This window comes from Rhea americana, unplaced genomic scaffold, assembly GCF_003343005.1.
Source record: "Rhea americana isolate MKP2758 unplaced genomic scaffold, rheAme1 scaffold_329, whole genome shotgun sequence".
NCBI classification, from domain to species: Eukaryota; Metazoa; Chordata; class Aves; order Rheiformes; family Rheidae; genus Rhea; species Rhea americana.
The window spans coordinates 338,254-362,974 of NW_028186456.1; the positions used below are offsets into that span (position 1 = coordinate 338,254).

Sequence of the window (24,721 nt, forward strand, 5' to 3'; positions counted from 1 at the left end):
CGCAATCAAAAGAAGAAAATTATATCAACCCTAAAAATTTCTGTGTTAGGAGTGAGGAAGGAAGTCTTATATTTCCTGAGGCATTGTTAACCTGCATGCAAAGGGTTCTTAAGCCAGGTGCTTGATCTAATGCGATTTCTCTAAGACAGGCAACAAAAATATCAGCTCTCAGGTAAAGATAAGATGATTCTTGCTGAACTCAAGCAAGAACTATATGATGCTGGTCAGAAGGAGAAGAACTGGTGTTAGAAATCACAGCATCAGGCAGAGGATCTRCCTCTGCAGATGTTTTATTGCATTCATGGGCAAGTAGCTCAGATACCATGGCTTCTGGTGACAATCAATGCCTCCTCAGGAAGCAGAAGAAATWCCCTTGGGAGGAACTGGGACTAGCACCTAGACTAGTAGAAAGGATGGATTGATGGGCACCCATCTGCAAGTACCTCAGAAGCGAGTACAAAAACCCAGTACTAGGGCTCCCACAGCCCCTGCTGAACTGTATGCTTTTCCCTCTGTCACACCAAGTGCTGAGAGCCAAATACACCCTTATTCCCATGCTGGACAGGCAAGTGAGTAAATATGGAGCTGCTCTAGGTCGAGGCATTCTCCCAGATTCAGTAGACTGAGGTTCTGGCCCTGTATTAGGAAACTTCAAAAGTGTAGGTGATGGATGTCATTAGAAATTAAGTAATTCAAATGAACAGTGTGAAAAAAGTCAAGATATAAAATCTGATAATAGCTTCCCTAACAATTCCCCTAGTTGGGATTTTTCCTCRTGAAGGAATGAAAAGTAGATGTGAGAAATAACTGCCAGAAAGCATTTCTCATCTGAATAATCTTATGAAGCTGAGATGAGGTTAGTAGCCAAGCAGACAAGCTTTTCTGGAGCTACAGATAAATGTATAGCAGAAGTCGAATGGCTATGAGTTTTTGAAATCTTGGACCATTTTTCTTAATATTTAAATAGTTAAAACTTCTGCTACTAATAGAAATCCTAGAAAAATCTTTTTCTCACCCCTACATTCAGATTTATTACATAAGAGAGCAATTCTAACTTTCCAGCAGAGCACTAGCATCTAACACATCAACCCAATCCAAAAGGGCAGGCAGAATGAAGGTGATTGTTTCCATCACCAAATGCATTAGCTTTTAAAAATAACATGCTGAAATGGGTCAAGAGGCATAGAACTTTACTCCTACATTCTCACACTTAAGTTCCACAGTGATGGTGACTTTTGTGGCAATAYTGGCTTTCACAGGAAGCCAAAGTTAAAGAGTTCAGTGTGAAATTCTTTGGCTCCCCTTGAAGCTAGCACTTGTGACCTTTAGAAGGCTGGGTGAACCAGAAGCTGGTAATATTTGTTTCCAAGAGAAACSTAAACAATTAAGAGCAACAAGATTTATTGACAACAGTGACTTACAACTCCTGCTTCATGGGAGGGCAGTTACTGGCTTTTCCCAAATGTTTCTAAAGTGCCAATGATACACAGTACTGTCCTGAATCCCAGCAGACCTTTTGGTGTCACTTTGATAACAGAATCATTGCATTTTGGTAAAGAGGAAGGACATTATCACGAGTAAGAATGACCCTGAGGACTGTTTACGTGCCTGAAGGGMGCCTGACCCCTGACTGCTCTTTCTGCCCTTGAAAATTCCTCCCAAAACTTTTTTCCTTAGTGTCTTAGAGATGCCTATTTATTCTCTCAATTCATCTTTGTACTTGAGAATTTTAGTGTATGGGAAAACAAACACTGCTTATAGAAAATTTAAGTTCTCTTCAGTTCCTCTTTTCAAGAACCAATAAATGTGGTATTTCTCCTTTTCTAAAGGAGAAATGCTTTTCTAAAAATGTGAGCAGTATTGGGAGAAACCCCTATTTGCCTAGCTACAGAAAAATCAGCCTTTTTACCATTTAACAACTGCAATTCCCAAAACTGAGTTAGTAAAAAACAATCCTGSAAGCCTATCTTCCACCAAAGTAACTCTAGTGAAATCAATGGTAGAAACAGTAGATATATATGTTCAACACTAATGTTGAAGATTCTGCTTTTTCAAGTTTCAGTGAAAGCCAGAGCATGGAAACTTCTGAAGAAAAGCTGTCTCTGTCCTTCCCCTGCCATTTCCTCATGCTCACTAAGGCTTCCTCACCCCATAGCAGACTGCTRATATAATCTCTACACATCAAGAGTTAACACATGAAAAATGTGCTGTAGGTAGAAACTATCAGACTCATTTTTTATGGCAGATGAGGGGCTTAATTTTAAAGAGTCTGATCTTTAATATCACCTTTTATTCTTGTAGGATCATTGGGAGATAAATATAATCTGCATATAAGATTAGAAAGCTGGCATATGAGGCTGAAAAATAAGCTAGAACAGATATTTTGGCCCAAGAAATCTTCCTATGCTAAGAACGTAGTGTTCCTGCTTGTGCCAAAGTTGATTGCAGAACTCCTATTAACTTTAGAGGAATCAAAATCAACTGCTATTTCCTTATGACTCTGTAACCTTCAAATTGGAAGAGCATCTGCAGAAGCTTTGTCAGATGCCTAGTAGGTGCTTTGTTTAGTCAAAGGCAAATAAACCCCCTTGGGAAAAATGGGAAGGTGATTTGAATGGTGTTTACTTTTATTCTATTTTTTATTATTCCTACTTACAGCCTCTTGACTGTAGTTAAGAGTAGTCAAAATATCAGGCTGTATGCTTTGTTTGTATAGTTCACTTGTTATTTTACAAGTATGGCTGGTCAATGTCAGAACTGAGTAGATATGACCATTTCAAGGCAGCTCTGGAACTTGAGGGATTTTCTTTTCAAGGGAATGTAATCACCCAACCCTGGAAATGATGTCAGGGTTCCTTTCAGGGTGATGATGTTGGGCAGTATGGGAGAATATACTTAATGCAATTTTTGCTTTAAAAAGCTTTGTCTTAGCTAACATAAAGAAATTTCTCTACCAGGAAGGCACAATAACTCCCTGAATGGTGATGGGCTGAAAGTCTGCATCAGGCCTAGTCTGTGAAGTTAATTTACTAATTTAGACTATTTTTACCAGGGCCATAGGTATATTCATGCATTGCCATGAGCTAAATTAAGGTACAAGCAAGGAGATTATCTACTCCTCTACTTATATGAACCTACTTACCCTTTATAAATCAGGTTTCCTCAGACCAGATTTGTCACTTTCATGGCGCAAATTAATGAAATCTTCTTTGCCGTAGCTTACTTGCTAGCCCRCAGTCCAAAGAGGAGCTCTGGAAGAGGCCGAAAGATAGGAAAACTATGGTCAGTCCTGTTGAGATGCGGTCAACATTGTCCTGAACGACTGTATTGCTGTCATAGCAAGACTTCCAGAAGTGCTTAGCAATGCCACTGCTTTATAAGATATGATTAAAATAACTTGAAGCATGTACATTTACTTTTAATCTCCTCTTTCAATGGTAGGATAGCAAATTTACACTATTGTGTAACTCCATTTTGATCACATTTTGTATTTAACTCCAGCTCTCACTAGTGTCCTCCCCTTTCACATGCCTGCTATTAGGATCAGAAGTTTCTAGATATCAGTGTTGCCTCCGCAAACTGAGGAAGAGGATGCGACTGGACTCATTTTATTGTGTGTGTGGACTCTGGATTTTCTGGAGGGAGGATGACATCCTGCTGAACACCCCAGCCTGCTCAGCCCAAAGAGCCTGTTCTCATTACTTCAGGAGGAGTTTTGCCAGTCAAGGTGAGAGGGAAACTTTGGCTAACCCTGATCATTCAGGAGAGTACACAGTTTAACTTGGTGCAGTGCTCAGTGCCTCAACAGGGCTGGAGTGGTCCATCTGACCTGTAATGTGAAACAAATCCCTTGTTTCTGCCAAGGGACAACTAGTTCCCTTGAAAGATGTGGGGGACCAATGGACAGATAAATATTTGCAAAATTGGAAAGGTGGTTTACTCTCAGGTGTTTTGAGCCCCTCTCAATGGCTTACATAGGTTTCAGGTCCATCTGCTCTATGCTTTTCTCTTTATCTCTCTGAAGTTTCATTTATTTGGTGTAATATACAGTGATGACTTTTCTATTTGAAGCAAAATCCAAAGGTTCCCCCAAAACACTGCTGTTGTGTCAAGGAAATGATGCTGCACTGTCACGCCAGTACATACTGGCTCAGAGTATAGGCTATATGTGTGTTAGTTCTGTTCAAACCTTACTTGTTCAAATGTGACCAAAATAAACCTGCTGAAGTAGAAGACAGTATTTCTACAACCTTTTGACTTGGTTTAAGTAAACTATTTATTTTTTCTGGGCACACAAGCCCTTGCACTTTGATAAGGAAGTTAGTATTTGCCCTGTTGCTGGCATAAGAAGTCTAAAATAATAATAATAATAATAATAAAAGAGCTCAGAGCACATTCAAGTGTCTACTGTGAGCTCTTGAGGAGTGTCTAGGTTTGACTCAGCTCAGTGCATCACTTATATGCATGTCCAGGATTCATCCAACTCATGGCAGAGGAAGAGAGGAGGTGACTGAAGCGATGGGCGATGGTGTCCCCAGACTCTGGCCTGCAGAAAAAAACTTGACATACGCAGTCCAGTTCCCATAACTAGCCCAGAAATTTTTTCCAGAAGTAAAATTTAGAGGCTGTTCCTAGTGTGGAGGGAAACCTCTCTCTCTCTCTCTTCAGTGAGCAGGGCCATCAGTACCACATACTGCTATGGACTATCTCCAAGATGAACCTGACAAATGATCGGTAAGGCTTGCTAGTTATGCACCGTTCAGCAACCCATGAAGACTAGAAGAGTAAATTAAACACACCCCATCAGCGACTTTGCCATACTCCATCATGGCTTTATTCAGTCAGAAGTCATTAAGAGAGAGAGTCCTCTACAAACTTTGTTGGTTTGCTATCCATCATTCATCCTTCAGCACACRTGGGCCTGTGATTCATTCCAGCAGCACCTCAACCAGTACAAGGGCTTGGGTGCAATTCCTTAAACTGCAACCATTCTCACACCTGAGTGCTTGTGTGAGCACATGAAATAGGATTAACAGGCTAAGGTAGTGTGCCTTCAGTTCCAGGGGTGAGCCTGAGAGTTACAGGCTTTGAAGGAAGCTAAGTTTGGGTTTGCTAAGTAACATGATGATGATGATGAAGCATCCAGATTCTAGAAACACTGCCAGTGATCAGTTGAGTGTGAACATCAGGCTCTGCTGTCTCAAAGAGTAATAGCATTAACAGCAATGATTACACTATGACCTTTACTTTGCTAAGTGTCTTAGAGAGCACTTGCTTGAATGTGAATTCAAGAGTGGAAGAGGACTGAAGAGAGGAATCCTAACTAGTTTATGTCAAATACACTTTGATTTTGGAGAGGCCTTTGCAGCCTGCAGCAAGCTCCATGGAGGTTTTCAGTGTTACTTGAAGTTCATGGTGTTTTAATAGAGGAAAAATTCATTTGTGTTTTCTCCTTTGTGGCCACAGCACAAGTTGCTTCCTGCRTTGCTAACCAGTTTTAATTACAACACATTAAGAGACCGTTGTAGCAAGGAGAGTCAATCCCCATTTGCTTTTCATCTTCTTTGACCTGAGGTGTAGACCCCACAGTTACATTGTTTTTGTACCAGGTATGTGTATCACCAGAAACCATGTCAGGTGGACAGCACTACCTGCAGCCGGGGCAAAGCCAGCAGCCACTGGGAGTATCTAAATACAGACAGAAGTGCCAGACTCAGGGGTCCTGCCCTGAGTGCTCACACAGCCCACCATGAAGCCAGAAGCAACAGCTTTTCCTGCTAGGCATAAGCAAGGAAATAAAGTTTGGGATCCTCCAGCCACCAGGTCTTGGAGARGCAGGTGTCTTTCATGGTGGTCCTTACATAGCAAGGGGGCCTCCATGAATGCAGAAGTGACCTGTGAGTAGAGTAGCATCAGCGTGGATGGCTTTGGCCCTCGTGGTGCAGAGGCAGCAGCCCTGTCAGTCTCAGTGCAGCCCTAAGGCTGGCCATGACAAAGGCACCTCTGACATGGGTGCAGCAGGTCCCGCACCACCCCATGGCTTGCATGGGCAGCACTGACTGCTGGTGGGGCAAAGACAGGCTTCATCCACAACATCCCCTGCACTGCTGAAATGCCCAGGCAACTGGACCACACGCAGCATGCTAAAACTGCCCTYCCTGTGAAAAGCAGGTACACTTGCCAGGTGGGAAACTGCATCCTGCTGGTGGTCAAGCCTGGGTGACTTCAGTGGAAAACAGGACAGCTCTGTGAAGGCCATTAAGGACGCTGGCTCTGAAATGAGCTCATTAAACTACCTGCTCACCTTCATTATTCTGCAGTTGCGTTGCCTGACTCATCCTGCTGCCATAACTCTGAAACAGAAACCCAAGTGACAAACTTTCCCAACTCGTTTTTTATTGCCTGGGGAAGCTCATATCTTATCCATCGAGAGTGCAATAAAAGCCRTAATTACATCTGTCTTCACAGAAGGCAAACAAAAGGGAACCTGGAAAAGAAGAGAGAGGGAACAGCTGRGGCACAAGCTAATTGAAACACATTTATTTCATGTTGCCTTTTGCAGTTCGACACAGTTTTGCTTTCTTACATCAGTGCAGTGGTAGCTCAGCCTATTCGGGGCATGTACCACTACTGATGCATGCTAATAGTATTTCCTCCCATTTTTCCACAGAACAAAAGACAATCACCATGTAGCTGAGGCTTCGCAGAGGCTGCTATGCAGTAGGTTTTTGCTGGATCCCTGCTCTGACTCCTGGTCACACCAACCCTGTTTTCCTCCCCAGCAGGAGATGGAGACTTGCACTCAGCAACCWCTTCTTGCAAATATTGTCGCTGGATGCAGACCCCCTCCTAACTCACAGTCATAACCTTCTCCGATGGGCCTGGTGCTGCCTGGTGCCATCCTGATTTTCTGCTTCCTTTGGCTCTCGGGAGGCCGGAAGGTCCCGTGAGCACCTGCCTTCGCTTCACAACATTGACAGTGCTAAAGTAGCTCAGCACCACGTGTGCCCTCAGCCTCCCCCTGCCTAAGCAGAAACCTGGTGGCCTGAGCCCACCTCATCTCAGCTGATAAATCTTCCCCTATGTCTTTATACGCAGACACAATTTTGGCATACACTTTTAGCCGMAGGAAAATTTATACCCCGTGTCCCTTACTGTTTTGTTCTTGAACATTGCTTTCCCAGGCTAAATATCACTTGATTTAAATAGATGGGGTGACCCAAATACTATTGTAAATAATTATTCAAGGATGAAGTATAGGCTTCAGTACAACGATTTTTGCAGGACAGCTTAAATCAATATAATTTTTTTATTACTAGTTTCTAGAAAAATTATATTCTATAGCGTTACATTCATCATTTGGCTCACTTCTGTTATGTGTGTTCACTTAATATGTTATCAAGCATCTGAATCATTTGTTCTTTTTTCTTCTGGACTGTACCTACTCCTTCTGTAAAAAGGTTGCTTAGAACTAGCGCACTGTGGATTTTTACRATGATTATTTTGTAGTAAGCCACTTGTCACTGATGATCCTAATTGCACTTGTACAACTTTTTTTATATCCTTTACTCTTAAAAAATAATAGATTACAATGGTAATTGAAGTGTTTACTAACTGACGGCCTACTTATGAGATTAAGTTGAATATAGCATTAAAATTCAGGTCATTTTCCAGCTTTCCATATGAAAAAAATAACTGCAAGAGTGGAAGCCAACATTTCTCACAGAGCACCTCTGAATACTTTTTTTTTAATGCAGACTACCCACTGTAGTATAGCAATGATTTCAACAGAAAATATACTAAACATCTGAAATCTAAATCTATTTAAAGTCTAAATGAGATGCATGATTAAAAATATATTAACAATTCTCAGCAAATTACATATTGCCTATCACTGAAACATTAACAGTTGAATAATTTTAAACTCTGTGTGGCGAGTCAAATGTTAGCTCTGATCTTCCAAGTCATGGATGAGAAAAATGAGATGATGGGTTGAATACATCTCATCTAGCACTAGGTCTGGTTCTGAGGCACCTAAGTTAGCTGTTTAGTCAGTCTRTTCTCTTGCCAATGGACATTAAATAGCTCTCCTGAGAGCTGGAGAGAATTTGTTGGCTGAAGGGGGATACTGGCTCAGTAGGCTCCATAGTTAGACATAGAGAAGTGGAGTAGGAAGAATCCTCATTTCAATAATAACAACCTTTTGGGGGGGATTTTGTTGTTTTTGTTGTTTTGTCATTCCAGAGCATGGGAGTGGAAAGCATTTGGCTTTATTTCAACTCCTACTGAAACAAAACCAAAACCAAACCAAACCAAACCAACAAACAAAAAAACTCCAGGCAAGTAAACGGCTTTATAAGGATTATGATTCTTACCATTTCTATTAGCCAACTTGCCATGAAGATGAAGTAGGTCTGAGGTGGAATTGCACAGCAAATCTGCATATAATTGTAGGACCTGCTTATCTGACACTGGCTTTAGAATCATAGAATCAGCAAGGTTTAAATCAGTTCAGTTAAATCAGCACAGGCTCCTTTTGACAACACACTGTAATCAGCTGACAACTGACCTGTATAAACTGCAGCCCGTGTGCAGAATTCATCTGGAGAACAAGTGAGGCAAAATCAGTTTACTTAATGCTGCATCACTCCAAGTACAGACACAGACCTTCACATCAAACTCATTTGGCCACTGTCATTTGGCAAGTTACAGTACTTGCTTGTGATGGGTACTGTACTAGTAATTTACACACACCAGAAAAAAATGATGCAAGCTGTGGCAGAGCCTGAACTGTCCTTGATGAAGGAGAGGCAAAAGGCACATTGCCTTTGCCTGGGCATGTGTCTTTCAGTGGGGGAGTGCATGCTGTCTGCTGCTAGCAATAACTGCAGTTTCCCAAACCAGACCTGTGATCCCCTTCTTGCATATCAGGATCCAAGAAAAGTAGAATTTAATGAATTATGCATCCTCAGTCCCAGCTTCCACTGCTTACCGCCATGCATGAAGCACTCAGCCGATGCTGGGGGGGCTGGTGCTTCTGGCTCAGTGATGAAGGACCAGCCCTGTTTCTGCATGCCAGGCCCGTGTGATGTCCCCAACTGCTGGCCCACTCTTGGCCTCTGCCAAGGGAGGGAGCCTGCAGGAGCCCTCAGGGTTACACAGACTCCTTCACTCTTGCTTTTTGGATTCCCTCTGCCAACCACATCCATTTCCAGCTCTGGCTCAGCTCCCAGCCCTAGAGCAGCTGAGCCAGCACCGCTGAAGGAGGACAGGGCCTGCTGGCAAAGGGGACACTGTGTCTGGACCTGCTTATGCCAGAGCTGCAGCAGAAGGAAACCCTCATTAAGCTGCAGTCTGTGATGAAAGCCCAGTACCTGAGTGCAGCTGCATTCGCAGCCTAACCTTCTGGTGAAAGCGCTACAGGTGCAGCACCCAACTTGTTTACAGACAGCTGGGGTTTATGGGCATCTTGTGCTATTCTTCTGTTCTGGTACCAAATGCAATTAAATGGGGCAAAACCATATCTTTATGAATGGCAGCATTTAAGGTCTGGTCCTTCATCACCAGCAAGATTGACCACTGAAGGGGTGACAGAGGGCTGAAACGCTTTAGAGTTGTCCCAACTGTGGACTATGGACAAAATTCACCAGGAAAGAGAAATAAAGCACCTCTTTCCTACCTCATCCCCAGTGCCTCTATGTGTCATTTTGCTAGTAAGGTAGATGATTATTTAACAAGACCTTGATTTATGGTCTCCAATGTGATGACAGAAAGCAAGTTCAAGCAGAAAATCAATTTCCAAAGCTATACAGCACAAAAAAACCTACATTCATTCAACCCCCACCTGCCCCAGGCTAAGGCATGTGCAAGCATCATTCTGCTATCAAGACAGTTTTCACTTACTAAAGCAGGAGTACAGCATGTATGATCCTCATCAGGATTCAAACAGCTCCAGAACTCCTTGGTTTACAGAGGTTGAGGTAGAATTTCATGAAATCACATAAATAAAAATAAACAAATACAGTAGAAAAGCTTTACCTGTGGCTTCAGCAAAGGGTAAAATTTATCAGCCCTGTGAGAGCCTCTCCTACCCCAGCGACTGTTGGCTCATGCTGTAGCAAAATGGTCTGGCATTTGTCAACCCTGTCATTTTGCAAGCCTTGAGCGTGTTTGACCTGGAAAGCAAAGTGTCAGAAAGAGATTCCTAGCTGATATGTGAACACCTCCACCCAGATTTATGCAGGAGAAAAAGAAAAGCCTGAAGTGATCAGAACACATAGCCCGCCCAAAGCTACTATTCTGGGTAGTAACTGGATCCTGAGAGCCCCAGGTGAAAATCAGAGATAATCCCCGTGTACGTGCTTCTAATTGGGACTAGCTGAAGGTAGGAAAGCTGAACCAGCCAGCTGCAGACTGTCCATGGGAGTTCAGGAGTTTGTTTCCAGTTGGTAACCAAGAAGGCAATTATGCAAAACCTCCCCTATAAACAGACTTGAGTTTATTATGACCCAACTCGAGATCTATTTTTGTCACCACTTTGTGCAAATGTGTTACCCTTGTGATTTCCAGGCAGGTCATTCAAAGTCAGCTGCTTTGGCTTGGGCCATTGGTAAAAGCTGCTCTGTTTCCCTGGGCCCTCACCTGGCTGCTAGCCCTCCTCAGGCGGCTCAGGGGAGGCAGGCTGAGGGGTTGTGCCTGTGGGCTATTCTGGTAGCTGTGAGTTATGGGGATATCATGTGAACCAAAGAGCCCAGAAATGCATGTCAAACTCAACCAGTGACTAATCATGATATTTTGGTTGTCTTAGTGCCTCCAGAGGAAAGATTTACGGGCTTAGAAAATCTTCACGTAACAATTCTCGGTGCTGATTTGATCTTCAGCTAAGACTTCCTCAGAGAGTGCAGCAAGCTGACCAAAAGAGAGCTGTTGCCCTAAGAGCAGAGAGATCTAAACTTATTTAAAWTTGAAACACAAACAAGGCTCAGGCAGGGCAAGAAACAAGAAAAGCGGGAGCTCCCTTCTCTGTTTCTGCTCAGAGTCACCACGTACTGTCAGCCAGAGAAGATCTATTTGATCTGCCAGAGGAGGAAGAAGGGTCGAGGGCGACAGGCAACGGCTGAGCAGACATAAAGTGCCATTTGTTGAGATTGTTATCTAGCTCCCTCATCTGTCACCTGATGGCCAGCCAAGCAAGTGCTCAGCACAACCATGGACCATTCATCCTTGCACAAGCAACGGAGACGAGAAAAGTAAGCATCCCACAGCTGTTACGACATTCAGCTGTTTTTTCTATGAAAGAATGCATTGAATTCACTACAAGTCTACTAACGAACCCCCTATGCCAGGCAAGACACTGATTTATTTTTTGGTTGGGCTTTTCTTTAACAGCTGGAGGTCTGGTGGGCATTCATGCAATGGCTGTTGAGTAGGGCAGCTGTTTTGTGTCTAGTTGCATTTTAACTTTAATTACTCAAGTGGAAAGCATTGCATTATCTACAATGAGTTACTTCCTGTCCTACTGCAAAGCACACTGCAATGCTGTGCTCTCCCAGTACCAGACCCTGAGATCAGAAGGCTTTCTGTGTGATATTTTGCTGAAAGTGAAGGAAAATGAATTTCCTGCACACAAATCCTTGCTGGCATGCTCCAGTGACTACTTTCGAGCCATGTTCAAAAGTTACACCCAAGAATCTAAAGCCAGTGTAATTCATCTGCAAGTTGTCTCACCTACCGGTCTCCAGCATGTCCTGGATTTCATTTACACTTCCTTGTTGCCCCTTTCTTTTGAAAGCCTGGAGGATACCTTGGAAGCTGCAAGTTACTTGCAAGTGACTGATGCTATTGGCTTGTGCAATCAGTACTTGGTTAATAATCTTACCCTGGAAAATTGCTGTTTTTCTGCCAATGTTGCTAGAAAGTTCTATCTTCCAGATGCCTTAGCAGCAACAGAAAAATACATTATCAATAATCTTTGGAAGTTGCTGGACTTAGATTTTACAGGACTGCTTCAGCTGAACTTCAGATCTTTGCTAGCAGTGGTTGAATCACCAGACCTCCCTATGGTGAAAGAAACCCGCCTGCTGAATCTTGTGCTGATGTGGCTGAAGCAGGACACATCCAGGCTGACTCACAGAAGCAGCCTCCTAGAGCACATAAGATATGGTCTCATCCCAGTGGAAGATCTGAGAAAAACCTACACACAGTCAGAGGTGCCCCTCACTGCAGGTATTAAGTGCTTGATCATTAAAGCAATAAATTACCATACATCTGTCTTCAGACAGCCTGTCCTGCAGGATAAGTCCACCACTCTGAGGAACCAGAAGACTCGGATCATTCTGTTGGGAGGAGGGACAGCAGAGGGGCTTGTCACTGATGTGGTGGCCTTCGATGTTTACAATCACAGATGGCGAGCTCTCACGCAGGTGCAGGACAGGGTGCAGAACCACAGCATGTGCGTGGTGGGAAACTTCCTCTATGTCCTGGGTGGGGAAATAGAAGATGATGCTCCAGGAGATACAAAAACTGACAAGGTCTTATCAGTTACAAACAAGGTCCATTGTTATGATCCGAGATTTAACAGGTGGACACAAATCACTGGCATGCTGGAGAAGAGAAGCCAGTTTTCTTGTTGTGTCCTAGGCAACAGTATCTGTGCCATTGGTGGGAGAGGTGAGAATGGCTCTCTGCATTCGTCTGTGGAAGTCTACGACATCAGCAGGGATAGATGGATGAAGGCCAGGGAATTGCCATGCAAGATACATGGCCATGCTGGTGCCATTTGCAAGAATACTATATACATCTCAGGTGGCAAATGCCTAGATCAAGCCAACACAAGTAAGGAGGTATACTCGCTGAGCTCGCTGGAAGGGCAGTGGGTGAAACAAGCCCCCATGAGCATTGCTCGGTTTGGGCACCAGATGGCAACAATCAGAGAAGCCATATTCACATTTTTAGGATTATATGAACCATTCTCTGAAATAGAAAGATATGACCCCGATCAAAACCAATGGACTCGTTTAAGGCCATTGACCTATGATCGATTTTGCTATGGCCTGGCAGTTGTAGAAGAAACTGCACTTCTTATTGGGGGAAAAAAATGGCAAGACTCACGGGAAGTCCCCACTCAAGATGTGGTTGGCTACGATATTGACAATGATGGCTGGGAAGAGATCTGCAAAGCTCCCTTGCCTTGGTGGGGACTGCAGTGTGCAGTGCTGCAGCTCTCCGAAGTGGCCGATGAACAGGACAGTGACACCCGACAAAAGAAGCAGTCAAGCTGCTGAGCTAACACTTTGTGGAATAATCATCTCAGGACATGAGCCAGCAGGGCTGTCCTGGAGAAGAAAAAGGAAATTGCAGTGGCACTAAACATGACAGACTCAAGGTTTGCTTTGACAAGCAATAACTCAGTAGAAATAGGCAGGAAAATCTGGTTCTAGCATGGGAAAAGGTGCTGTGATTTATACAGCTGAAAGCTGATCTCAGGGAGGACGGATATAGCAAGTAGCACATTTGGAAGAGATGAGCTAGAATCACAGTGCTTGACTCTTTGGGGAAGAATAATACCTAGATAGCAATTAATAGCTGTTGCAAGTCAGACTTTTCAAAGGTTAAAAAACATAATCCATCTTTTCTGTTTTCCTAATCAGAGGTAATTTTCCCAGCTGGTAAGTGCTATTGAATTTTATGCTATGGCTAAGCAAAATGAAACTGAGCTATACAAAGACTAGAAAATTGATGCCTATGAGAACTAATAATAAGTAGTGCCAAAAAAAAAGGTATTATTTGATATGCTACATACTAGGCAAGAATGCCTTAGCTAACCAGCATGAAATTACTGGACAGAAAGTATGTTTTTTTTTTTTTTTTTTTTTTTCGAAATGAAGCCTCAGTTATGGCCATATGTTAAAACAGTGATTGTTCCATAGAAGAACTGAAGCAGGAAAGCCACTTCTCTCTGAGCAGACTTTTTGTAGTATGCTCTTCAGATGCTTATTTTGTATTATTTTAAACACACTCAGTATTGACACAGTACATTTCTTTCATATACAAACCTTGTGTTAGTTTAGATAGCCAGGACTGAACGGCTACACTTATTTTAAGGCTCTATGAACCATGYTACAGAAGTTGCAATAGCCTAGGTACTTTACACTTTATTATACCTGGTCAGAACGGTAAAATTGTTCASAGTTGCTGAACTAGCACATGAGAGAACTGGGCAGTCAAAAAAGGATTACTTTCATCAAAGGGGATGAAGGGGAGGAAGGTAACTGGGGGTTTTCAGAAGTCTGCATTCAGGGTCTGCCTACATCCAAAGCAGCAATAGTCTTACCTCCTTTGGCCGTGTCCAAAGTCTGAAGGCACAGACTGTGAGTGTACTTTAAGGCATACTGATCAGTGAAATGCAGGTAGCACAGCCAGATGCCAGAAGATCACCCTTGTATGGAGTATAGTGAATCTCCAATAATAAAGATTGATTTAAAAGCTAAATTTATTGTACTTCATTTTACAATGTTCCCTTTCTAAGCTGAGGCTTAATACAATAAAAATATATATAGAAGAACATTTAATAGTCTTAAGGCAGCGCAATGGATAGGACACATGTTCTTTGTCACTAGACTAGCTTAAAGAACTGTAATGTTTAATTTTCACCTTTAAAGCAATCAAGCTGACTTTACTAATGTAAAGTGCAGACAGAATAGCTGTTGCATAGCAACAGATCTAAGTCTTCTGATCTGCCTTGGTTTTGACAAGGAATCAACTACACAGTGTGCATATACATCCATCAGATATAAAGAGTTTTTATATGAATATATTTACTTTTGGTCCAGTAAACAATAGCAAGAGAATCTAAATGCTTGGAACAATAGCACAATCCATCTCAAGTCAAGCATTTTTTTTTAAGAGAAATTTACAAAAACCTCACAAATTTAATATACAAGTCAGTACCCATGCAGTAAATAAATGTCCAGTTTATACAAACAATATTCTTCTAAATGATACAAATATTACACTGGATCAAGAGTTCTATACAAATGTTAATATATGATTTGTCATTCATATCTACTTGAATGTAGGATTAATTAAAATGGGCTACAGAAAGGCCACTCTTCTATAGAATTGTGCAAAATCTGCAAAACATTTGCAATCCAAATGCAACGATATAACAAGGAAGGAATGGAAGGAGGGAGAGAGGGAGGGAGGAAGGAAGTAAGGAAAGAAGAAAGAAAGAAGAAAGAAAGAAAGGAAGGAAGGAAAAGAAAAAAAATCATCTGTCCATTCTTTCATTCATCCATCATGGAAATAACTGTCAGGAAATATCAGAGCTCATGAAGTTTAAAGTACATTCACTGAGCTGCACATGCAATAGTCTGAAGTTGGTTAAGAGTACAGCTCACTAAGAAGTATAAAGGAGGCTTTTCTCTTTCACATGAGCATTATTAAATCATATCATGAGTCTTAACTTATGCAGCAAAACACTGAAAAGCAGTACAAATATTTTGTCAAGCTGTGTTCGCTTTTCAAAAACAAGCCCACAAAGAGTAAATACATGACTTAAGATAYACCTCCCACTTTTCTAGCAGGTGCCTAACTCTAAAGAGATATTACTGCTCATATTCACTGGGTTGTATCCAGTTCATCTCAAATCTCATGGAAGTTTAAAACATTTTAATTGGCTTGTGAACTCAGCAGAATCCAGAGACTTCCCTTTCCTTTGAAAAGCAAACTAGACTTTTTTAGTTCTCGGCTATTTTTCAAGGTTTTTGTGCTCAACTCTGTTCTCATCACACATTTTCCCTGCGTACAATATGGTCAAATTTCACAGCTCACAAAACAAATAAAAGACTATTTGAAAAATCCTATTCATTCCTTTTCTATTGTAGGGATTTTCAAAGTCTCTCAGATTCAGAACATTTTATTGGGAACCTTTTCCACTGCTSCTTTTCTGGAAATACCTTTACCAAGGATGTTTAAAGTCAAAAATTTGTCTTTTCCATCATCTGCATATTATACTGACACCTTCAATAGAAAAGCAGTATGAATGACAGGACCATAACTAATTTTTTTAAAAAATCAACCAAATATAACTAAGAGACAAATAACACATAATTTGGTCTTAATCAGAATATAAACCAGCATCCTTTTGCACTGATGGTAAACCTTAGCAACAGGCTTTAAAAAAGCACAAGGAAATAAGATCTAATCTTTTAACCCTTAAATTCACATTAGTCATTTTTGTTTGCTGATTTTTATCCTTTTATCTGTTTGACAAAACTGAAACATAGCTACTGCATTACACTTTTCCCCTGTCACTTAAGAAAACTCCTAGAGTTTCTTATTAAGTATTAAAAAAAGCTTTTTTCACACCACCAAAATAGTACCTGCACTCCAAAAATGCAATGCAATACTGGAGTTATATAATATAAAATATCCTTGTAAAATTGACCTTCGGTAACAAAACATTCATCTTGTAGAACCTTCTGCATGAAGGCCACAGTCTTCCAAAAATGCTTTTAAATACTTCTCTTTAATAGTTAAAGACCATGTTCATTTATTTCACAGAAGGTAAACACAAGCRGAGCATTGGTAGCATATAAAATATACAAATCCTCATTAAAGACATGATATTGTTAACYGATGAAGGTTTACTCCACACAGCTGAGTAACATTAAAATATAATTTACTAGAGCTCCCACACAGTGATATAAAAACTACTTTATGCACTTATGTAAAGGGGTGGAGTGTAGTAAATGGGCAAAAAGAGCCCTTTATACATGCGTTTCAATGTAAGAGTGAGTGTGTGCTAAAGAGGCTATAAGTGCATCAACCTCAGAGGAGCCGTTAACAGAGTCCCGCGGGGTACTGCTTTGACAGATGTCCAGGAAGACGTCGAGGTACATTTGCTTCCATTCTTGAAAGTCTCTGGACGTCAAATCAGGATTATCCAGAACTTTATCTATTACGGCTACCTCTCCCTGCCTGGCCTGTGGGAGAAAACAAGCAAGCAAACGTCACCGGCCGTGATGAGTCACTGACAAAATCCCAGGGGCGGATAGGAGAGGAAAGGAGCAGCAAATGTGAGCCGCACAGGCGTTCAAAGCAGGGAAGCATCTCACCCCCACGCCGAGCACTTACAGGCAGGCGTCCTACCTACCTACACCTACCCACCTGCCTACCAGCATCACACGCCCCCTGGGCAAGAGGGCTTTCCTYGCCTTGGCCGGCATCCTCAAAAATGACTTCTGCCCTCTCCTTGCTCCTTGCTTAGCTCGGTGGAAAAGCAAACCCTGTGCTGTTTACTAGTGGCTGTTTTCCTGTCTCAAGATCCGTTTCATGCTATGCAGTGCCATCTGTTTACTCTTCTTGATCATCATAAGAAATGCTGTGTTTGTGCGTGGGATGCAGGCAGATGGCCTCTCGCCCGCCAGCAGAGCTGAGCCTTTTCTACCAGGCTTGTCACGGGGACATCTGAGAGTTACACAGTAAAGGACTGTGCAAAGACTTTTTAACTTGCTAACTCATCTTCAAAGATCCCATACACACAATGGGCTGGCTTGCTGCCACCTCCTCCTGCCACTGTGGTGGCAAACAAAAGCTGAAACAGGCAAAAATCTAAAAAAGCTGCTGATATCTCCTTACCCATCATAGAGACAAGCGATGTAGGTGTCTCATAATCAGTGGATGGTGATTAGTTTTTTGAGAGATAACAGCCAGCCAGTACAGATCAGAGTAAGCCTCAGGTACACACGTAGCCGTGCATGGCTGTTGCACCCAGTGAGAACTAGATGCAACACACTTGAGCCTTGGAAACACATTTAACACTCAGATTTCCAGCATTACTTGGCTGCATAGGAATGATATGGGCATCAACACCCCCTCCCCTTCCTCTGTGCCAGAGAGGTTTCACAGTCCTCACTGCTAACTCATATATTCCACGTTCATATGATGAATATGTTAAATCTTTCTGGGAGCACGTTGAAGGGAAACATTATGCTGTGTCAGCCCACAGCACCCGAGAGGTCCTGAAGGGTCAGACAAGTCACCAAAAAACAGTATATTGACTGGCATTTTTTATGTTTTGCAAACAGTAGCTAATTAATGCCGCATGCTGTAATTCTCATTTTCAGAAAGTGAGGTATAAGCAGAGAATGACCAGTGGAGGTGAAAGTATGGTAACTCCTGATCTCTACTTAAACTGCTATAACCTGCTTCTCAGAGACCACAACTGCTCCCTTATCTCCTCACTGCTAGTCAGGTTGTTCACTCTAGCTGGCAGGAAAGATGGTTTTGTGATTATATCTCAGGACAGAAAACAGAGATTGCTTCATTAAGGACTTGGATGATGGAACTGAGACTTTATGGATGATACCAGCTAGAAGCAATTTGGAGAGCTGCATCAGATTACTAACAGTTTTGATAAACCGAAGGTCAGAACATCAAATCCAACAGACTAGTGCAAATGACTGCATCTAGGAAGGAGAAATCAAAGGCACTGTTAAAAAGCAAAAATAAATAGTATCTAACCATCAGCATCTGTTGGTAGATACTGCTACTAGTAGTACGGCAGAGATGGAACTTTGGGCTAGAATTGAGCTACAAACTCTTCGTGAATTACTGTGATGCCATTGCAAAACAGCCACATGCCACTGTAGACTGATGCTGTATGCAAGAAAGAACAGCTATYTAACTTTCTTTGGTACTCGCTGACATTGTAAGCCCAATTTTTTATGTACTTTAAGAATGATTTATACTGATCAAAGTCCAGACAAGAACGATGAGAGCTTTAGAAAACGTGTCTTGCAAAGAAAGAGGGAATGAATTGTGTTTGCTTGGTCTAAAATAAAGAAGACTCAGAGAAGGACTTAGACAACCCTCCTCTGTGTCAAAGGGGTGAATTTTTGATATTCCCTGGAGGAAACTGATGTCATTTGTAGAAAATCATTAACTTAATTTARGTCAGGTATCAATAAGTGTGAACAAGAAAGACAACTAAGCATGGTAACAGGTTAYTGATTGATAGTCATTGTGTCATTCCTGGAAATTTCAGGGCAGGATCTTATTTATTGCAGACCAACATTTTTCACCCAGTTTTGGTGTGAGTGATCCTGGCACCGTGCAAATACACAGATACTGCATGAAATTCCCGCTGCCCCTATATGTCTGACATAATTGTGATTTTGTTTCAGTCTCCCATGCTGCCACTTCTTGTAAGAGACTTGTTGAAAATGTGCTCAGCTACTCTGTGTCTTGATTCTTTTCTGCTAGCCTCCAAACCTGTAAAGAGTCACATACTTGGATACTATAAGCATCTATTGCCTCCGATGTGTTAATACAATGCAGAAAGTTAAGCGTGTGTGACAACTTTTTTCAGGACAGGAGCCCCACAGCATGAAAATAATATTGCTTAAATGCTACTCTAGGTGATGGAAAACTAAATTAATTAATGTTGATAAAGCCCTCTTTGATGAAAGCTGTTACAAAATCTGCTGTACAATTATGTGGTGACCTAAAATGTGGTAATTTAATATAGTTAATAGAGTCCCTGGGGAAAGCCAGTGTATTGTTTGCTGAAATCTCTAACAGTACAGATTTGTTACTGCTGTAACAAACAAAGAAGTAGACCAGGAGATTAAATGAGCTGTGGAACATTTAGAACAACGATAAAAATCTTCAAATCTATCATTGCCACTATCTATTTATTTAATCAAACTTACTGATTAAATACAATGATCCTATCAGTTTATGCAGAATGCAAGGACACAGTTCATTCCTAGCCAAGCTCAGCAATCAGAAAACAATCAAGTGTTTTCAAAAGTACTGCTCCCTTCCAAAAGGCTGACTTTGCTTAAGCTTCAACTCTGGCAATTACAGACTAAATGTATTTTTGGAAATGAAAATGCTCAGGAACAAAAAAGGGATTAAGGTCTTCTCCGAAAATTTGGTGTCAAATTATGTTAAACTAGCTAGAGGAGGAGCAGCTTTCTGAGATTTTATCTCCTCACAGACAAAAAACTCCTCACTTCCCCTGATCTCCCAAGGTACTTCTTCCGGGGCTTTGAGACCAGCATTTACCCACGTCTTTGTTGTTTCACACACTAGGTTCAGCCTGGACGCCAGCTGCGTACAATTAATCTCTGAATACAATACAGTAAAATCCAAGCCTGGGGCAGGATTTCTTCTCCCTCTTTTATCTCACCTTTAAAGTGCTTTTCAGAATTCGCAGCTGGTGCAGTTTTTCATTGACTACTGGATCGCTACATCTCTTTATAAAAGATTTCTTATACTCCAGCTTAGTGGAAATCCGTCGTTCTCCTAAAGGAGACAGGCTGGCCTGCTCCAAGGCTCTGTATAAGTCTTGCAAGGAGTCTGCTGTTTTTTCACGTATGGTTTCAGCTGTAATGAGAAAAAGAAAAGGGGGGGAAAAGAAGAGGAAAAAGATAGAGAAAAGAACAATGTATCATTAAGATGGTTATACAAAAATCAAAAATCTTTGCGAAAGGTTTAGCAGGTTTAACTAAACCAGAAAGTGACACATTTCCAGAAAAAAAAAAGTGCTGCAAGTCTGGCTATTCCTCTAACTATTGCCTTCAAGAGAAAGGGAGAAAAACTTTCAAGAATTATAAAGCCTTGACCAGCACAGAAAGAAGAAAAAGTAGCACAAGGTGAAGTAACCTTATGGCCACATACTGTCAGAAATAACATATTTAATTTTAATTAAATATACTGGTAACTTGATTATTACAAGAAAAGGAAGGATTAGAAGCACCCTGTTGAAGAACATGAGGAATCTAATTTCTGTCAGTGAGTACTGGTATGTACTGACATTCAAGGATATGTTTCCAGCTCACGGTCTTGGAATGACATGTAGTTTTCCTTCCTACTAGTTTAAAGCCCACTTCTTTTTGTCTCTATTTTCTGATATTCATGAATGTTGTTCAACAGTCAACAATGCTATCACTTGTGGAATTTTTTACTGTACTAATATGCAGACACTGGACATAAGAGTGTATCCATGAGTGACTAGCCTGCAGGGCAGCCACCAAACCACAGCTGTTTGCATTACGCATTTTTTGRTGTTCATTCTGACTAGCACTGGGAACACTTTAAAGGAATAAAAAATGAAAGATTTTACTCCTTTAAAACAAATTCAACCAAAAATTGGTTAGAAAGTATCGAAATGTCAGCTTTTCACACATTGTTTTCCCCATAAGAAACTTTTGATGACTCAGTAGGAACTTGCAAGGTTTTGGTGAAGCCGTGATTAGATGCATGGTGACCAGCAGAAGGCAGGACAGCCCGGCAGGAGTGAGCTGGGCAGGCACCGTGTCCATCCCCGACATCACTGACGACRGCACACACACCAGTGGCTACGGCCTAGTGAGCTCAGATCTCTCCAGAGCCTTATGGATGGGATCCTCCAACCTAGTTTTGATTTTCCTAATTGTGTACATTTTCCTGGACCAAGATGCCCACGTCCTCAGGGGGCTTTCATTAAATCCTCTGTAGGAAGGCTACAGCTCTTTGGTTTCAAGCACAACTTTTATCCCATGGGTGATCCCACGCCAAGAAGTGGCTGCACTCACTGGCTGAAACTTCAGCAAGTGCTGAGGTACTCATATGTAGCAAAGCCTCAGTCTCCCCGCCAGGCTTGCTGAGTTTTCTATCCATATCACCGACAGTGTAGTATGGTGGGACAACCTAGTGTTTAAAAGTGCCATATTTATGCTCAGACCACACACTCACTATGAACTACCTGGGACATCCTCTCACTCAAGCCAGCACCATACAGTACAATAACTACTCACCTCAAATAAAYGCTCCAAATAAAAATGCCAGAGACCAAAATCTCCTCCTCCCATCACAAAAAGCATTTACATTTACATAGATCTTTACACAGTCAAGGAATTTTACAGTCAGCAATTAATTTTGTTCTATCTCCAGCCAGGTTATTCCTTTGTACATTTTGTGGGGGCTACCGTGTTGTTCAATAGCCAATAACACTATCACTTATGGTATTTTTAAAGCACTCATTTTTTTATCCCTTGTGGTTTTTAAAGCACTCATTTTTTAAAAAAAAAAGTGATACAGACATGAAGAAGGACTTGAGTTTTTTTTTTTTTATTGATGGAGGTGTTGTGGGTCTGTACAGAACTGTTGCATTCCCTCAACTGGTATATATCCACTCTCTAAATCCTCCCATCATGTATTATATGGCTTGGAGATTGGTATTCATCACTGTATGTGCGGGCAAGACTTAAAGAAAAATAAAAATGAGATGCAGTTCATTCTTGAGTTTCTTATTAAAAACATCTAATGAGTTAAAGGGGAAAATATGCAGTAGCTGAATATCTAAACATTGGTTAAAACCCCCCGCAGTCTTGATTTTTATGCTCTCTTAAAAATTCCATGCAACAATGAGATAGGATGTTTGGGATACCTGTATCTGTTCTTATCACTGAACATCTAAGCCGATGAGTCTGAGAGCTGGGGAATGGGAGTGATTTSTGAAAAGGCAAAGCCAAAAAACCCTCTAAGATCTGGCAGGGGATTATTTTACATCTGTTTCTCTCTTCCTCTTATCCCATGTTATGCAAGGGAAAAAAGATCTTTCCTCTGCTCTCCTTCCCCCCAGCAGCACAACCACATTGTATCCTCAGGGGATTAATAAGTACATCGAAACTCTGCTGAAGAAGTGAGCCAGTGCCTTGACTCTGTGCCATTTTAATATATTTTGCCAGGGTGATCTAGAGCCTGGATCAGCCACCGCTTTCAGGCCTGCCACTGAAACCCCCCYGGCTCTGGAAACATGAAAGGTCCCAACCACAGTGAAGGACAAAGGTAGCCCTCAAAACAGTTTGGGTTTACCCCCTAGGATCAGTCCTGCATAGGAAGTGCCTTTAAGGAAGCTGGAACTTAGGTTGGCCTGTGCAGGTAAGTGACCCCCCAGCCACTAGCCCGGCCATTGGCATCAGCCAGAGCACAGCCAGGGCCCCCAGGGCTCGCTTCCTCAGGTATGCAGCTGCTGCTGAGTCTGTTGTGGGGGGTATTGCAGATGTATAACTTCTATTCTCACTCAGACAGGAGTAACTGAGACTGCATGGAAAGAGGTGTAGCTAGCTGGGTCATTATTAGGTAGGACTGGGCAGAAGTTGAGGTGTCCTCTTGTAGCACCAGGCTGACAGGTCTTTGAAGCCCACCAGTACATCAGCTCTTCCTGTCTGGGGTTTGCCCCCCACCCTCCCAGGCTCTAACATCACTCAGCTACTGTACRAATGAGCAGCGTTTAGAAGAGAGAATTGATGTGATATGAAGGCAAAAGCAGTGAAGCAAATCAGCAGGTCCCTTTCTCTAAATGTCTCACTGTCGCTGACATTAGAGAAGCTCTAATAGGGCAAGATACCACCTTGTTTCACTCATGGCTTGGGAGAAGGCAGGGGGAGTCATGCTAGCACATCCCAAGCCCTTAACATTTTCCACTGGATGTGATGCACTGCTCTCAGTGAGTGCAGTAAGTTCTCAGTAGGCAAGAATGAGATTATACACAAAACTTGCCTCCTTCACCCTTCGGCTGAAGAGCTTGACTGATTTCCTGTAGGTGTTAGAGAAACCCTTAGTGCCCTAATGGATCTGAAATACTTGATTAGATACACAGTTGAGCTTAAAAACACATTTTTTAAAAAACTGGTGGATTTGTATGCACRTGATATGCTATGCCAGCAGGGCTGTCTTCTTAAGAAAGAGTAAGGCCTCAGGTAATGCCTCATTTAAGCAGAGGAAAGGCCTAAGCGGTTTGTAGACTGACCTGCAGTCTATACAGCAAGTTGTTATTTACCCTCACCTGGCTGCTGAGTCAGAGGTTGCATCTCTCCAGGTGCCTTGTTTCTCAGAATACATTGGTAGACAGCTGTTTCCATATACTACCAAAAAGTAAGGTGTTTTCTCTGAGGCAATAATTTTGTTCCCAGACTCATCCCTGCTAGAACAGCTCTGTCACTTTGGGGCAGAAATAAAGCTGCAAAAACTCTACAGCACGTAGGATCTAAATTCTGCATCATATCTTCAAAATCCCAGAATACTCAGGTATGAAATTCTGTAACAACACACTTTCTGCCATATCTTCAAGTGAACACAAATCCATTTGCTTTTAACTGTATTAAATTCAGCAGCTGAACAATGCTTCAGACTAATAAATGCTGTGTTATTATTTTTCATTATTCTGCCTTTCATTTGGAATAGTTTCAGAACTCTTTGTACTCTACTCCCACTTTTTAAAAYGCCACAAATATCTGCATCCATTTTTACACTTTCTCAGGAGAGGTAGCTGGAGATTATGGGTGAGTGGRTGAAATTATGGTCAGAAAATGGTTGGGGTTGTTGCCATTCAGGAAAACTTGGTGGGATTTTTTTAAAATTATGCTTCTGCTTGTCATTAAAATGACAGTGACCTAAAGTCCATGATGTAATAAGTGTCTTGGTTCCACACCATCTTTCCATTATTTCCCTCTTATAAACCCGTTGATTGTTCTCAAGAACAATCAATAAGAACATAAGGTATTTAAGTGAAAAGTGAGCAGAGCAAAAGAGTTAACATTGACGTTTACATGGTTTGAAAGCAGATCATTAGTTTCCTGATCATTAACATCAGGAAGATGATACGGAATTAGGGACAAGTAGAAGGTCAACCTTGCAGCACAGCTGGCTGACACATCATTCAGTGGAC

At 41.8% G+C, this 24,721-nt stretch overlaps 2 protein-coding genes and 1 long non-coding RNA gene across 8 annotated transcripts in view; 1 reads left to right on the top strand and 2 right to left on the bottom strand.

The window, feature by feature from the left end:
- Nucleotides 1–3,174: 3,174 nt before the first annotated feature.
- LOC146592533 (uncharacterized) lies at nucleotides 3,175–10,229 on the bottom strand. Of its 2 annotated transcripts, XR_014896566.1 has the most exons (4): nucleotides 10,039–10,229; nucleotides 9,904–9,960; nucleotides 6,305–6,487; nucleotides 3,175–3,251 (listed from the first exon to the last, which is right to left on the bottom strand). It is a non-coding gene; the product is annotated as an uncharacterized LOC146592533 (long non-coding RNA). The 2 variants fall into 2 exon arrangements; XR_014896565.1 differs by lacking the exon at nucleotides 9,904–9,960.
- Nucleotides 10,230–11,490: 1,261 nt separating this feature from the next.
- On the top strand, nucleotides 11,491–14,585 carry KLHL34 (kelch like family member 34). Its single transcript, XM_085310886.1, has one exon. The coding sequence runs from the start codon at nucleotides 11,499–11,501 to the stop codon at nucleotides 13,281–13,283; it is 1,785 nt and encodes a 594-aa protein (XP_085167012.1). The 5' UTR covers nucleotides 11,491–11,498; the 3' UTR covers nucleotides 13,284–14,585.
- Nucleotides 14,586–14,792: 207 nt separating this feature from the next.
- CNKSR2 (connector enhancer of kinase suppressor of Ras 2) overlaps nucleotides 14,793–24,721 on the bottom strand; it is a 224,948-nt gene continuing 215,019 nt past the window's right edge. For all 5 annotated transcript variants that reach the window (XM_085310881.1, XM_085310880.1, XM_085310884.1 and 2 more), the window contains 2 exons: nucleotides 20,198–20,394; nucleotides 14,793–16,985 (listed from right to left, as the gene is read on the bottom strand). In XM_085310881.1, the coding sequence (XP_085167007.1) occupies nucleotides 16,770–16,985; nucleotides 20,198–20,394 (413 nt within the window). In that variant the 3' untranslated portion in view covers nucleotides 14,793–16,769. The remainder of the gene's footprint in view (nucleotides 16,986–20,197; nucleotides 20,395–24,721) is intronic.

Coding starts and splice junctions, on each gene's coding strand:
- KLHL34 (XM_085310886.1), top strand. CDS start 11,499: ATGAGTTACTTCCTGTCCTACTGCAAAGCACACTGCAATGCTGTGCTC.